Source organism: Bombyx mandarina, chromosome 26 (genome assembly GCF_030267445.1).
Source record: "Bombyx mandarina strain Sakado chromosome 26, ASM3026744v2".
In the NCBI taxonomy this organism is placed as follows: domain Eukaryota; kingdom Metazoa; phylum Arthropoda; class Insecta; order Lepidoptera; family Bombycidae; genus Bombyx; species Bombyx mandarina.
The window spans coordinates 706,982-724,126 of record NC_143232.1 but is presented as its reverse complement, the minus strand read 5'-3'; the positions used below and the strand labels follow the sequence as shown (position 1 = coordinate 724,126).

Genomic DNA, 17,145 nt, shown 5'->3' with positions numbered 1-17,145 from the left:
CCACTGTGACGTCATCTGGCCACAAAACATGGCGGCTTTAGTGCTGTACAAAATATTTCAATGTTATCAGGTTTTATCGATAAACGTTCTTGGCTCATTTTATTTTAAATATTGTTGAGTATTATTTATTTGTAGAATTTATACTTTAATGGGAAGTAAGTAGGTATATTGTTATGTGCAAATATGATATGATTTAGATGGGTGAAATCTAAGACAAGTTCGTCCTTCGAATTTGCCAAGTAAACGATATGATGATTTTTAAAAGTTGCTACACTGATTTTATAAAGTTGTCGTTTGTCGCAAAACACAAAGATATGGCGTAGTTCAAAGCCATCAGCCCATTTCTAGCATGCTAAATGTTATCGTATTTTGAGTACGTGTTTTTCTTAGACTATTACAATCTATTTTAATTGTTTTGCTGACTCTAAAGTCCGTAACATACTACCGCAGCGCACCAAAAGGAAGATGCGCCGCACCATTTGAATCACTTTCGCTTGAGAGTGATTCAAATTTTAAACTTATCAAGGGACCGCGTGAAAAAAAAACACCTACAGAACATTTATTCATTAATTACAAACGTCATTCCTTGTGACTTCCTCTCTAAAATCACTTAATTATTAAATATTTAACAAATTTACAATAGTGTTTTACTCACTGCGGAATAAAACTATTTTATTTAAATAGTTCCGAAGAGATTTTGTCGGTAGCCTTTTTCCCGAAATATCTAAACAGAATGTCTAAATATGTTTTGATGACATATTTTAAAGTGGTATTTATGATTAGTGTCATGATCAATAGATTCCGACCGAAAAATGGATTTTTCGGATGAGGGCTCCATAATGAATTTAAATACATATAGATAATAGTTTTAGGGCATCGACTTTCTTGAGATCCTATAAAATACGTTTTAATTATTATTTTTGTATGTTTTAAGCATAAATTATGAAAATTTATATAATCAATCATATTAAATCGATATCAAAGTCAATAAATAATGTACAACCCAAAACAGACGGCCGAACTGACGTGACAATGACATTTGGCGCGCTAAACATGGCGGATTTTCGGCCTCATTAGACGGAGACGGAGATATTTACGTATATTCATGTTTCATTTTATGTACGCACTGAAATACCGTTATATTGTTTTCCTGCGAGTTAAAGTGCTGAGTAAGAACGAGATAGATATATGTTTATGTATGTGCCTTCAAAATGGGTGCTATTTATATAAGCAATTGTACGTATAGAACAATATGTCGTGTCCCTACTATATAGGTCTATGACTGAAGTAGGAAACCTATGGAAATGAAACGTCAACAAAAAATTCGTGCCACTGTGACGTCATCTGGCCACAAAACATGGCGGTTTTAGTGCTGCCCAGAAGATTTTAATGTTAGTAGGTTTTATCGATAAACGTTCTTGGCTTATTTTATTTTAAATATTGTTGAGTATGAATGTATTTGTAGAATTTATACTTTAATAGGAAGTAAGTATATTGTTATGTGCAAAGATGATGTGATTTAGATATTATGTGAAATCTAAGACGAGTTCGTGCTTCAAATTTTCTAAGTAAACGATATGACGATTTTTAAAATTTGCTACACTGATCTTATAAAGTTGTCGTTTGCCGCAAAACATAAAGATATGCCATAGTACAGTGCCATCAGCCCATTTCTAGCATGCTGAATGTTATCGTATTTTGAGTACGTGTTTTTCTTAGACTATTACAATCTATTTTAATTGTTTTGCTGACTCTAAAGTCCGTAACACACTACCGCAGCGCACCTCAAGGAAGGTGCACCGCACTACCGCACCGCACGCAAATTTTAAACTTATCAAGGGACCGCCTGATAAAAAAAAACACCTACAGAACATTTATTCGTTAATGAAATTACAAACGTCATTCCTTGTGACTTCCTCTCTAAAATCACTTAATTAATAAATATTTAACGAATTTCCAATAGTGTTTTACTCACTGCGAAATAAAACTATTTTATTTAAATAGTTCCGAAGAGATTTTGTCGGTAGCCTTTTTCCCGAAATATCTAAACAGAATGTCTAAATATGTTTTGATGACATATTTTAAAGAGGTATTTATGATTAGTGTCATGATGAATAGATTCCGACCGAAAAATGGTGTCCGTTATTTCGGATTCAAATATATTAAGTGTATAATCTATGTTTCGGATGAGGGCTCCATAATGAATTTAAATATATATAGATAATAGTTTTGGGGCATCGACTTTCTTGAGATCCTATAAAATATGTTTTAATTATTATTTTTGTATGTTTTAAGCATGATATTAAGAAGATAATATAAGGTTTTAAGCATTAGAAATTTTATATAAGCAATCATATTAAATCGATATCAAAGTCAATAAATAATGTACAACCCAAAACAGACGGCCGAACTGACGTGACAATGACATTTGGCGCGCTAAGCATGGCGGATTTTCGGCCTCATTAGACGGAGACGGAGACATTTACGTATATTCATGTTTCATTTTATGTACGCACTGAAATACTGTTATATTGTTTTCCTGCGAGTTAAAGTGCTGAGTAAGAACGAGATAGATATATGTTTATGTGTGTACCTTCAAAATGGGTGCTATTTATATAAGCAATTGTACGTATAGAACAATATGTCGTGTCCCTACTATATAGGTCTATGGAACTGTCTCAATTTTTTTTTGTTTTTTTTTTTTTTATTGCTTATATGGTTGGACGAGCTCACAGCCCACCTGTTGTTAAGTGGTTACTGGAGCCCATAGACATCTACAACGTAAATGCGCCACCCACCTTGAGATATAAGTTGTAAGGTCTCAGTATAGTTACAACGGCTGCCCCACCCTTCAAACCGAAATGCATTACTGCTTCACGGCAGAAATAGGCAGGGCGGTGGTACCTACCCGTGCGGACTCACAAGAGGTCCTACCACCAGTAATTACGCAAATTATAATTTTGCGGGTTTCAATTTTATTACACGATGTTATTCCTTCACCGTGGAAGTCAATCGTGAACATTTGCCGAGTACATATTTCATTAGAAAAATTGGTACCCGCCTGAGATTCGAACACCGGCGCATCGCTCAACACGAATGCACCGGACGTCTTATCCCTTAGGCCACGACGACTTCAATTGTCGCCGCCACCCTGAGGATCCGTTGATAACTGTCAAATATCGTTGAAATTTTTGTTAAAGACCCGAGCGGAGCCGGAGCGGGCCGCTAGTTGATATATAAAATTATAACTTGCGTAATTACTGGTGGTAGGATGTCTTGTGAGTCCGCACCGGTAGGTACCACCACTCTGCTTATTTCTGCCGTGGATATTAAATGAACCGAAATCGTGAGGTTTGATTGATTATTGAGTGGTTTCGCCCACTGAGTTTGTCGCGGGATCTTCTCAGTGGGTCGCGTTTCCGATCCGGTGGTAGATTCTGCGAAGCACTGCTCTTGCTAGGGTCAGTGTTAGCAACACTCCGATTTGAGCCCCGTGAGCTCACCTACACGTCAAGGAGAAGCTGAAATAGCCTTTCAAGGCTATCAACATGGGTAGGAAAAAAAAAGAACACGATGGTTTGCGTGTGGTAAAGCTAGCATAACCCCTCGAGGTAACAGGGCAATCCAAATCAATCCATCAATCCAAAAGTAATCGATAAAGTTAAAAATATTGGCAATCCAAATCAATCCATCAATCCAAAAGTAATCGATAAAGTTAAAAATATTTAAATTTTGGGTACATTCATAAGGGGCTGCCTAAAAATATACCGAAAAAAGCAGTTTTATCTAGTATTGCACTGTTGCTATGTTTCCAGTGGAACTTCAGAACTGGTGGTAGGACCTCTTGTGACTCCGCACGGGTAGGTACCACCACCCTACCTATTTCTGCCGTGAAGCAGTAATGCATTTCGGTTTGAAGGGTGGGGCAGCCGTTGTAACTATACTGAGACTCATATCTCACGGTGGGTGGGGGCATTTACGTTGTAAATGTCTATGTGCTCCGGTAACCACTTAACACCAGGTGATCTGTGAGATCGTCCTGACATCTATGCAATAAAAATAAAATTAAAAAAACAATTAACAATTCACAAACACTATCGCATCGCCTATGACAATACAGTCTGGAGATATTTATGGGACCAAAAAACTCATGAACTGTCCATTTATTGACTACTAGAGGTCCCGCAGTAGTCGAAATTCGACTATAATTAATTGGAATTGTAAGTTTGTACACTATTATGATTGTATTTTATACTTCTAACAAATTTCGCCAAGACTACACAATAAAAAATATTAACAAAGACAAACAATATTTAATCTATTCTCAATTTGACAACAGACGTCAAGAAAGTTTGACAATAATTAGTATGCTTGCGTGTGTGCGTCAAATACATACTTAGTGTGTGTAATGTTTTCTTTATTGATTTAATGTATCTTTCATGCATTATTTAAAAAAAATATTAGCATTGTGTACTTCTTCTCTATATTCTCTATAAATTTGGAAAATTTCATACTCCTCCGTCCGCGCAATTTTCGTAAAAAGGGATACAAAGTTTTTGCTTCACGTATTAATATATAGATAAAGTAAATATTCCTTGCGTCCAAGTAAAAAGTTTATTTTATTTTATTGGAAGTGAACTATAAAAACTCTCATGGAGAGCCTTTGTCTACGAAATTGCCACAGCAGATATTGTGTGGTTATACCTAATTGCATGAAAAACACCGATTCCTTTATCATGGCAACTATCTTATGTTGACCTTACTATGGAAAAACTTCCCTAGAATCCCAACAACGAATGAACGGGCTTATTACTAAATAACAATTACAAACAATTCATAAAAATAAATTATAGTCTGGTCGTAAGTTCCTTTAGCGTTGTAACTATATTGAGACCTTAGAACTTATATTTAAAAGTGGGTGGCGCACTTACGTCGTAGATGTCGATGAGCTCCATTAACCACTTAACACCAGGTGGGCTGTGAGTTCGTCCACCCGGTAACTACTCATCGAACTCTGCAAAGAGTTCGACGTGCAACCTAAACTAAACATCAGCACGCTGAGTGTCATTAGGTGGTAGATTCATTCGCGAAGCGTCTGCTCTTGAGTTGTTAGGTTTTCTTTGGAGGCACTCGGGCAGCTGTTAGCAAATCCCCCCCTTCCCGGTTGAGCCTTTGCTCGCCCACATGTTCTGATGAAACTGGAAAAGCCTCCGGGCCACCAGTAATCCTTCAAGCACAAATAATATATCTTAATTTTCCTTAATAGAAACTTATTGAAAAATAAGGTTTGTTTTCTTAGAATTCAAAAACAAACACAACTGTCAATAATAATTGTTAACGTCATTTAGTATAGTTTTTGCGGATTTTTTCCTTTTTTTTGTTCTAATGTTATAATAACGTTAATATATATTGTTTATTTTTTCAATTATTTAACGTGTTATGGGTCGAGATGAAGATAACTTGAATGCGTCGATAGCTCACGTTGTGTTATGTTGTGTCGCCGGCCGGGGAATCAGTCGCATGCACGGCAGAAGTTTCACACATCCCGGGATGCATGCGAATTTCTTCGTTCACGGAATACTCGGGTTTCTGCATTACCAAAGCGAGTTTACTTGAGTATATTTAATGCCAATCGAGTAATTCTATTAGGCTTTAGTCATTTATAATTTTTTATTGCTTATTCGGTGGACGAGCTCACGACCTGGTGTTAAGTGGTTACTGGAGCCCATAGACATCTACAACGTACATGCGCCACCCATCTTGAGATATAAGTTGTATATTGTTGTTATATACTAGCTATATACTAGCTAATCCGGCGGACTTCGTAGTGCCGCAATCGATAAATAAAAGTCCTAAACTTTTGTATAAAATAAACTTAAAACAAACAAAAGGAATCCGTCCGACGGGAGACACATCAAAGGAAAAACAAAATTGTTATTTTTATTTAATTCCGAGGATTTTCATATTTATCTACCTTTTAAACCTTCTCTGGACTTCCACAAGTAATTCAAGACCAAAATTCGCCAAATCGGTCCAGCCATACTCGAGTTTTAGCGAGACTAACGAACAGCAATTTATTTTTATATACTTAGTCTGGTCATAAATACTGTTACAGTTAAAAATAAAAATAAATCTATTGAAAATAGCATTTATTACTTTTACAGTGTGTTAGTTTAATACATAAATATAAAACAATTTAAAGTATAAAAAGCTTATTCGAAGTGGTCTCCATTGGTTGCAATACAGTCCTTTAAACGTTGAGGCTAGTTATCAATAGAAGCACGCACTCTTTCCATGGAAAAATTTTTCACTGCCAATCGTACGGATTGTTTTATGGACTCCAAATTATCATGGCGCTTAGAGCAAGCCTTACTCTCTAAAACTGACTATAAATCATAATCCAGCGGATTAAGATCGGAACTAGACGACGGCCAGTCTTCAGCTCTGATGAAACGTTCGTTTCCAACCAAGACTGCGTAGACCGAGCTTTATGACCTGGCGCCGAGTCTTGCTGGAAGAACCATTCTTGATTATTGTACATGGTGTTGTTAACGAGCTTCACTACCTTCTCAAGAATCGTATCTTGATACACTTGTGCCGATGTTTTGATACCTTTTTCACAAAAGTATGGCTCAGTCACTCCTTCATAGCTAATACCCCACCAAACCATCACTCAAGTCGGATAGTGCCCACGTTGCACTCTGTCGACTGATTGGGAAGCTTCCTTAGAGCTTTGAGCATAAATACGGTTATTTTGTTTGTTAAAATGTTGCTCAACTGTAAACATTTTCTCATCCGTAAACCAAATTTTTCTATGACCTCCCTTTGCGTACCGCTTCAGTAGTTGATTCGATTTTACCACCCTATTCTCTTTTAAATTATCAGTTAAGAAATGACCAGTACGTCTCTTATAGGCTGCAAGTCCTAAGTCATCTTTTAAAATACACGACATGGTTCTAGGTGCTATCTTCATCTCCCGAGATAAAATCTTTTGCTTTCGGACAGGATTTCTTCGAATTCTTTCCCTTACTGCTTGGACCTCCTTTTTCGTACGAACACTACGTGGATGGCCAGATCTTTTTCTGTCACAAACAGAGGAGGTCTCATTGCGCCTATTAATAGCCCGATACACAAACATTTTACTAATACCAAGCGTATGGAGAGTTTTAAAAATTGCATTTGGCTCCATACCTACTTTGTGTAATGCAATCACAGCGATTCGGTTCTCTATATTACCCCACTCCATTTTAATATCGCAAAATATTGTACTATGTATTAGCGCCAGCGCAAAAAATTCAATGAGCAATCATATAAAAATGACAGATTCCAAATTCAAATGTAATATTTTGTTTCTTTTTAATTGTAACTGTATTTACGGCCAGACTAAGTATATATATTATAGATAGAAGATAGATAGATAAGTAGTAATGAAAATTTGCTATTTTATTTGTTACAGGCGGCAGATTCAACAACGACTTCAACGATGCGTACACAATAAGTTATAAAGCATCAAGGTATTTAGCTTTGCCGTGTCTGATGGCCGACTTGTACCGCGGTAACCAGGCTTTGAGCGCGATTCACCTAGTTTCCGGGATTGTTCCCTTTGCTTTGGCACTTGCCGGTGACGACAACGCACATCTCGGTAATCTGGTTATAGCTTGTAATATAATATCTTTGGGGTATTATTCGATTCAGTATAACAGGGAATGGGGCTGGTACACAGCTGGGGCTGGATTGTTGGCGTATTTCGTGGCCCCCCCCTCGGGCTTGCGGGTGATGTATCCTTTGAGTTTGGCGCTGATGGAATATTGTGCATATAGACTGTTTCACATTCACATAGACGATTCTCAGTAGTAATAAATTATTATCAATCTGAATTGTTGTTTATTTTGGCTATGAAATGTGGCGTTTGAAGGAATGCAGCGTTAATTTTAATTGTTTTGTAGCTCGTACTTCTTTCTCTCAAGATTATCGACGAAATTTAAAATTATATTTGAAGAAAATATGGACAGAAACCTGTTGGATGCTTGGGTTTATTGAATAAAACTTCTAAACCGATCTTGAGCTTGTATTTTCTCTATACAGGTTTTTCTTAATTTTTATGTTGCGAATAAGTTAGCTTGACACGGCGATAAACGTAATGGTGTAGGTAAACATAAATAAAAATTTCATCATTGCTCATTAAAATTTAGTAGGCGTTAACAAAACCGCGTTTATTATTTTATGCTTTTATTTCTTTTTAATACATTAAAACTTAGGAACCCGACCTAAATTGTTTGTTGAGAAATTTCATTTCTTAACAATAACGTTGTTTGATAATTCTGTAAATGTTTGGGGAGTGAGTGACCCATTGCACTCACGAAGTTGTTTTTTTCCTTATATAAATAAATATAACTTGTTGTTGAGTTGATTTACTGTGTGAAAACTTTGAATAAAGAGCGCTGGGAGACAATCTCGCCTTACCTTGCCTAAGGGTTTGGGCCGGCGCTGTAAATAAGTATTTACGTCATAACTTTCAATGTCTTCAATGGTTTGATTTTAATGGCGACGAATGCTTACGGTCTTGAAAAAGATGTAAGGTTCGAAATATTAAAAATAATAATCGTATATGTTAAGTTCGCGTAAGCTTCGTGAAATGCGTAAATATTTAAATTACGGATTATATTATGCATATACATAGATAATATGCATATAATCGTAAATTTTCATTGAAGCGATCATCGTACAGACGAATAACGTTAGACAATTTTAATACCTGACCTATTTTTTTTACCAAATTACCAAGATTAATATATAGATAACACACAAATACATACAAAATACATAGTTAAGAAATAGATATCAAATAAAATAAATTATATAAACCGCAACATACAATACAAAACAATCAAGCAATCTGTGCTTTGAAAAATGTAGAAAAATATGTATATGTGGAACGTTTTTTATTTATTTATTTATAAAACTGAAACCGGGACTAATGGAATTCACATTCCCATCAGCATGAGAGTCTCAGCAATATAAAGACAATAAGGTTTGAGTGATTCGTCTCGCTGTGTGGAGGCAAAGACTCGCTGCGGGCGGCCGCGACTGGGTACCCAGAGTGCATTAACTTAACTTCATTGTAAGAGAAATGTACTGGTGGTATATATTAATACGTGAAGCAAAAACTTTGTAGCCCTTTCTACGAAAATTGTGCCGACGAAAGAGTACGAAATTTCTCACACTTACAGAGTATATAGAGGAGTGCAGAATGGTAATATTTGTAGGCAGCGGCTTGGCTCTGCCTCTGACATTGCTGATGTCCATGGGCGACGGTAACCACTCACGTTTTTTTTTTTTTTTTTATTGCCCTTGTAGGCAGACGAGCATACGGCCCACCTGATGGTGAGTGGTTACCGTCGCCCATGGACTTCAGCAATGCCAGGGGCAGAGCCAAGCCGCTGCCTACCGCGACCGTCTGCCTACAAGGGCAATATAAAAAAAAATATATATTTGCATCTGTGAAATAAATAGATTTAGCACCGCATTTTCATGAATCCATAAGTATATATATAGCAAGCAACACGCGGCCCGCCAAGCATTTCTAAGATTGAATTTATTTTATCGACTTTCTTGTTTCTGTTCTTTTCTTGTTCATTTTTATCTTACATTAAAATTTGTATACGAATTCTTTACTTTTTTTTTAGTTTTATATATTTTTTTCTAATTTTTATTATAAATAAAGTTTCGTAAATTATTGATAAGAGTCAACGAATGTGCGGACCGTAAAAAATAATAATTAAAAATAGCCCATTGATTAAAAAGGTTGCTCACTCCTAGTCTAAAGATTAGATACATTCGGAGTTGAAAAATTTAGCCTGTGATCTTTTACGACGAAGATGTAGGTACATTTTTTATGTGATCAGTTGCTATGTTGTCTCCTTGCAGACGAGATTGTACTCAAGAAAATATCAATATCGAACATCTGGCGCGTTTTCCGAGACGCCATTAGTCTGTAATTGATATCCACCGCTAATACTAAGTAGGCTATGTTTTAATATCACTTTAGATGGACAGGATATACGCTGTTAATTTAATACTAGGTTTTTTTGTTATTATTCTAGTCTTTATCAGTTTTTTTATTTTTTTTATAGCTTAGATTGGTGGATGAGGTCACAGCCCACCTGGTGTTAAGTGGTTACTGAAGCCCATAGACATCTACTACGTAAATGCGCCACCCACCTTGAGATATAAGTTCTAAGGTCTCAAGTATAGTTAAAACGGCCGCCCCGCCCTTCAAACCGAAACGCATTACTGCTTCACAGCAGAAATAAGCAGGGCTGTGGTACCTACCCGTGCGGATTCACAAGTGGTCCTACCACCAGTAAAACAAGATTTTGCTTTGACTTTTCAATTTACCTTAATGTTCATAGAAGAGCAATTGTAATAATGTAAAACATATTTTAATTGCCTCTAGATTGGATTTTGTGTGTTCAGACGAAAACAAATATAGATAGTTAAACAAGGGTGCATTGAGACTTACTGGCGGTAGGACCTCTTGGGAGTCCGCGCGGGTAGGTACCACCGCCCCGCCTATTTCTGCCGTGAAGCAGTAATGCGTTTCGGTTTGAAGGGTGGGGCAGCCGTTGTGACTATACTGAGACCTTAGAACTATATCTCAAGGTGTGTGGCGCATTTACGTTGTAGATGTATATGGGCTCCAGTAACCACTTAACACCAGGTGGGCTGTGAGCTCGTCCACACATCTAAGCAATAAAAAAAAAAAAAAAAAAAAACTATCCAACGAGGCTGTGGAAGCAGCGGTTTTAATAAGTTTTTGTTGTACCATAAATGAATAGTTTTGGGATTCAGGGTTAAATCTTAGACCGTAGCTTATACTTGTAACTATACTTGAGACCTTAGAACTTATATCTCAAGGTGGGCGGCGTATTTACGTTGTAGATGTCTATGGGCTCCAGTAAACACTTAACACCAGGTGGGCTGTGAGCTCACCCACCTATCTAAGATATAAAAAAAGAAAAACACTTCAATACAGCAGCCTGTTACAACTAATATCATAACGACCGGTCAGATTATAATCGGAACAGAAGAAATATGAATATAACTCGGCGAAAAACAAACATCAGATATTTAGGGGAGGTTTGATTTATATCCTTCGCTTGCCTTCTAGGGTTCCGGGTTTTTTCTCGGTTCGAATCGTCTCAAATCTAACGATACGGGTTCGGTTCTGATGACAGGCAAAGTTATATGGCATCTGGAAGTGTTCAATGGATTTGACCTTCGAAAATGATGACAGTTTCATAACGTAAGGGATACCAGCAAAAAGTCTTATTGCAGAACATATTACAAATGTTATTCTCATATTATTATGAGAAATCGTATAAAATGTGATATTTGAAAATGTAAAATTTGCCGTAGAAATTATGAAGATAAAAATATAAAAGATGAATAATATAGAACCAGAAACGGATGAAGTAAAAGAAACACTGAAAGAAGAAACATAAAAGTCCCTAGCACGTTGTAATGGCACGGCCTTACGGATCCATCAGATCCAATAACCTTTGCATTAGACGCCTTCAGCTCTAACTCTAGAAGCAGGCTTAGAGACCCCGGTTACCGTATTCGTAGAGCTTGACAAAGAATTCAGACTTTAACGTCTCAAGGTGTAGGTGGTATTTGCATTGCGATATCTATAGGGTTAGGTAACCATTTGAATAGCCCGTGGGGACGTTGATAGACAAACCTTAAGCTTGTAGTCAGGGCCAGATTTAACCTTAATGCCACTCCTGGGCACCGAAAAACAAGCCGCCCAAATACTGGAATTTTACTTAAGCTTATAGTTTATATATTTTATTTTTCAAAATTAAAATAAGTAATTTATTGCAGAAACTTTATTCTATATTATAAATTCCACAAACATAAATAAATATTTGTTTTTTTTCTAACAATTATAAATGTTTTTCCGTTTCAAAGTTTTGCCGACCTAAAAAATTTGCCGCCCTGGGCACTTGCCCCGACTGCCCCTAGTGTAAATCCATCACTGCTTCTAGTAAGCAGTTTTGACTCTTTAGCTTCTGGCAATGTAAAAAAAAATTGGCTCTAGAAAGCGCTCTTAAAGCGCAGCCTTATAATTTCCTTGGCACAACGCGTGTTAATATTCGCCTATATACTAAACGATCGCGAACCGAATACATAATCCATAGCTATTAATACGTGCTATTAACCCTTTTTGTTCTATCCCAGGGTCAAGAGTACGTCTAGTGGATCGTTAACAGTTGACCCGGTTCCGGATAATACCAGTTTGAGTCCCGGTTAATGTGTAATATGTAAATTTATTATTCCGCTCGGTAATTGTCATTGTCCATTTGTTATGAGACTTTATTTTTTCATTTAGATGTTTGGAACTCAACATCTATAATGTAAATTTATTATTCCGCTCGGTAATTGTCATTGTCCATTTGTTATGAGACTTTATTTTTTCATATAGATGTTTGGAACTCAACATCTATAATGTAAATTTATTATTCCGCTCGGTAATTGTCATTGTCCATTTGTTATGAGACTTTATTTTTTCATATAGATGTTTGGAACTCAACATCTATAATGTAAATTTATTATTCCGCTCGGTGATTGCCATTGTCCATTTGTTATGAGACTTTATTTTTTCATATAGATGTTTGGAACTCAACATCTATACTAATATATAAATCTACAGTGGCTTTTACGGATGTTCCGTTATAACTACTGAACCATGCATCCGATTGACTTGAAACTTGGTACCCATGTAAAAAATACATGTACTTAATAGATAGGCTAATATTTATATGAGTGTTGGACTTCGTAAGAATAATGACAATCTATACTAATATTATAAAGAGGAAAGATTTGTTTGCTTGTTTGTTTGTTTGTTTCGAATAGGCTCCGAAACTACTGGACCGATTTGAAAAATTCTTTTTCCATTAGAAGCCGACATTGTCCCTGATGAACATAGGCTACTTTTTTTATTATTTTTTTATTTTATTTTTTTGGTTTCATGTGTGTTTTAATGTTTCCGAAGCGAAGCGAGGGCGGGTCGCTAGTAAATAATAATGTTAATTTTAAATGCCCAGCGAAGCGGACGAGTACGGCTAGTCGACTATAAAAGTCTTTTTTTTTATGCCTTTATGTGTGAGTGCTTTGAGGAATTGTTTGAGATGATACCATCATCTCGTTCTAATCATCGCACCGCCTGCCACCGGAGTAGAATTCATCCATACAACTTAGAAACACTGCAGAATCCAGAGATCTTTTTTGCCACGTACCATCCGGCTATGGAATGAGCTCCCCTCCACGGTGTTCCCGAGCCCTATGACATGTCCTTCTTCAAACAGGACTTGTGGAGAGTACTTAACGGCAGGCAGCGGCTTGGCTCTGCCCCTGCCATCACTGATATCCACGGGCGACGGTACCCACTAACCATTAGCTGAGCCGTACACTAGTCTGCCTGCAAGGGCAGATAAAAAAAATAAGGCTTTTAATAAAATTGAGGAATAAGTAGAGTCTTTTGGGGTTATATTGTGCGGCGCTTAAGTTAATATTCCACTTTGTTCGCAAACTAACATTCCTAGGTGACAGGTGAGAAGCGTCGCTTGTAATTTAACCCAGTGAAACAATCCAGATCGTTGCAGTGTCTCCGGGAATTTTAAACGAATATTTATTCTACATGCAGTTCTAAGGGCTGGCACTTTATTGTTTTATTTATTAATTTTAGACTTTTACAAAGGGTGTGAGTACATCTTTCTAATATTATAAATGCGAATAAGCAAGTTGTTCGAATTGTATTGAAAACACGCTTTAGGTGCAAAACGGTTAGTTAATAATTCGTAAGCGCGCAATACAATGGGAAGGTGCGAAACGTGCTCTGAGGAATTGTTTGAGATGATCCCCTCCCATCTCCTTTTTATCATCGCACCTCCCGCCATCGGAGCAGAGTTCATCCATATTATCTGGAACCGCTGCGTTCATCGACAGTGCGTTACCAGAGAGCTTTTTTGAAACGTACCATCCGACTTTGAAATGAGCTCCCCTCCACAATGTTTCCCGAGCGCTATGACATATCCTTCTTCAAATGAGGCTTGCGGAGAGTATTAAGCGGTAGGCAACGGCCTGCCTCTACCTCTGGCATTGTTGAAGTCCATGGGCGACGGTGCCTCACCATCAGGTGGGCAGTATGCTCGTCTGCCTACAAGGGCAATAAAAAAAAGGTACTTAGCTTACTTACTTATAAGTTCTAAGATCTCAGTATAGTTACAACGGCTGTCCCACCCTACAAACCGAATCACTTTACGGCAGAAATAGGCAGGGTGGTGGTACCTATCCGTGCGGACTCACAAGGGCCTACGTGCATCGCTAGATACGAATGAAACGGACATCTTATCCTTTAGGCCACGAAGATTCACTTCAGGTCAACACGATCTTCCATTCTTCCCTAAGATCAGTAGTGAATCTCAAAACATAACTCTGCTAACAGCTAAGAATGCTACTGCTCAAAAGTGCCTCTCAATAACAATAGGCAACCCTGTATAGGGACTGTCCAATATAAATTTAAATTAAACATTTCAGAAATAAAACAGACGTTATCTACATATTTCTGAGAAATCAACCAACCAATCAAAGAGATAAATAATAATATGCTGAGTCTCTATATCGGGCTAGGATTAATAAGACACGTGTTCAGTTAAGTGACTAACGTATGTATATTGGGATTACAACCTAACGAGTTATCAGCCCGACAATCCCGAGACTGACGTAGCATCATTGCAATATAATTACCGCTAACACATACATATAATTACTATTTGTACTCGTCCGCTTCGCTGGGCATTTAAAATTAACATTATTATTTCTCACCCCCAAAAAGATTCTCATCATTAACGCTCCCGCAACTGTTGTAGGGAGTCCAACACTCATATAAATATTAGCCTATCCATTAAGTTACGCAAAATTATAATTTGCGTAATAACTGGTGGTAGGACCTCTTGTGAGTCCGCACGGGTAGGTACCACCGCCCCGCCTATTTCTGCCGTGAAGCAGTAATGCGTTTCGGCTTGAAGGGTGGGGCAGCCGTTGTAACTATACTGAGACCTTAGAACTTATATCTCAAGGTGTGTGGCGCATTTTCGTTGTAGATGTCTATGGGTTCCAGTAACCACTTAACACCAGGTGGGCTGTGAGCTCGTCCACACAACTAGGCAATAAAAAAAAAGTATCTACATGTATTTTCTACATGGGTACCACGTTTCAAGTCAATCGGATGCATAGTTCAGTAGTTATAACGGAACATCCGTAAAAACCACTGTAGATTTATAACTAGTCAGGTCATAAATTCTGTCACATGTTTAATGTAAAATAATTGAAACAAGTTTATTCATTATGCAACCATTCATATACCAAAATGAACTTAACAAAACATAGATTCTTATGACACTAAAGTTTATTCAAAATGACCTCCGTGATTTTGAATAAAGGCCTTCAATCTGCGCGGCCAGTCGTCTATCGCAGCATGAACGAGGTCCATGTCAATATCGGCGGCTGCCTTAATCAAGGATGTCTTGAGTGACTTCAAATTGGGATGAGGCTTTGAGCACGCCTTTTCCTCCAAGTGTTGCCATATCTTGTAATCTAACGGATTCAAATCTGGACTGGAGGAGGGACAGTCTTCGCGCCGGATGAAGTCGATTTCACGCGCCGTCAGCCAGTCTTGTGTGCTCTTCGCTCTATGAGCTGGCGCCGAATCTTGTTGGAATACCCAGTGCCTGTTATTGAACATGGTATGAGAAACAGGTTCCACAAGGTTCGTCAGGACTGTATTTTGATACACAACTGCATTTGTTTTTACACCTTTCTCACAAAAATGTACCTCTGTTAAGCCCCAATAAGAAACTCTCAACCATACCATGAGCGAGGATGGAAAATGACCTCGTTGGACACGCGGAATACGGTTGCTCGCTTCTTCACTACTGTGTGCGTACACCTTATCATTTTGTTTGTTGTAGCTCTCTTCTACGGTAAAAATTTTTTCATTCGAAAAAGAATTTCCCGATATTTTTTTCCCGCGTACCGCTTCAACAAAGCGCGGCATCTCTTCAGTCTTACGGCCTGGTCACGGGGATCGGCGGTGCGAACAGCGAAGCGGTGGACGAGGCGACCATTCGCGCAGCACCGTTTGCAGGCCACGGGTACTCACGTTCGCCGCCGCGACTAGTAAGGAAGTCCGACAGCGAAATGTCTATATCGAAATTATCTCGATATTGCTTACAAATTAATAGTTTTTTGGTTCAGGACCTATTATTTGGAAAAGATTGTGAAGTAGGTACATGATTTGAATAAGAATCGGAGTGTACCTATAGATGGAGAATTCCACAAGAAGTACGAGAAATACTTTGGGTGGCTAGACTTCCAAATAGCTGGTCTAGCTAGTATTTCAGCTATATTTTTTTTATTGCTTAGATGGGTGGACGAGCTCACAGCCCACCTTGTGTTAAGTGGTTACTGGCCCATAGACATCCACAACGTAAATGCGCCACCCACCTTGAGATATAAGTTCTAAGGTCTCAAGTATAGTTATAATGGCTGCCTCACCCTTCAAACCGAAACGCATTACTACTTCACGGCAGAAATAGGCAGGGTGGTAGTACCCACCCGTGTGGACTCACAAGAGGTCCTACCACCAGTAATTACGCAAATTATAATTTTGAGGATTTCATTTTTATTACACGATGTTATTCCTTTACCGTGGAAATCAATCGTGAACATTTGTTGAGTACGTATTTCATTACAAAAATTGGTACCCGCCTGATATTCGAACACCGGTGCATCGCTCAACACGATTGCACCGGACGTCCGTTAGGCCACGACGACTTTAAAAATATAAAATAAAAAATAAATAAAAAATATAAAAATTTCGGTTTTAATTTTTCGCGGCGAAAACAACTAAACTCATTTAATCACTGTACTATTCGCCGCGACTACCGCTCGACTTATTCCCGTCAGTAAGTATCTACAGTCGGCATCGCTGCGCCACTTTGAGAAGGCGGCACGACATGAGAACCCTCTTGTCGTGGCCGCCGGAAACTACATACCCGATCCTGTAGACCGTTTGGTAAA

At 37.9% G+C, this 17,145-nt stretch overlaps 1 protein-coding gene across 1 annotated transcript; it reads left to right on the top strand.

Moving 5' to 3' along the window:
• The first annotated feature begins 5,428 nt into the window (after positions 1-5,428).
• LOC114253137 (uncharacterized) lies at positions 5,429-7,918 on the top strand. Its single transcript, XM_028187899.2, has 2 exons — positions 5,429-5,602; positions 7,457-7,918. Exons 1-2 carry the CDS (start codon positions 5,440-5,442, stop codon positions 7,852-7,854), a joined length of 561 nt encoding a protein of 186 aa, XP_028043700.2. The 5' UTR covers positions 5,429-5,439; the 3' UTR covers positions 7,855-7,918.
• Positions 7,919-17,145: the final 9,227 nt, after the last annotated feature.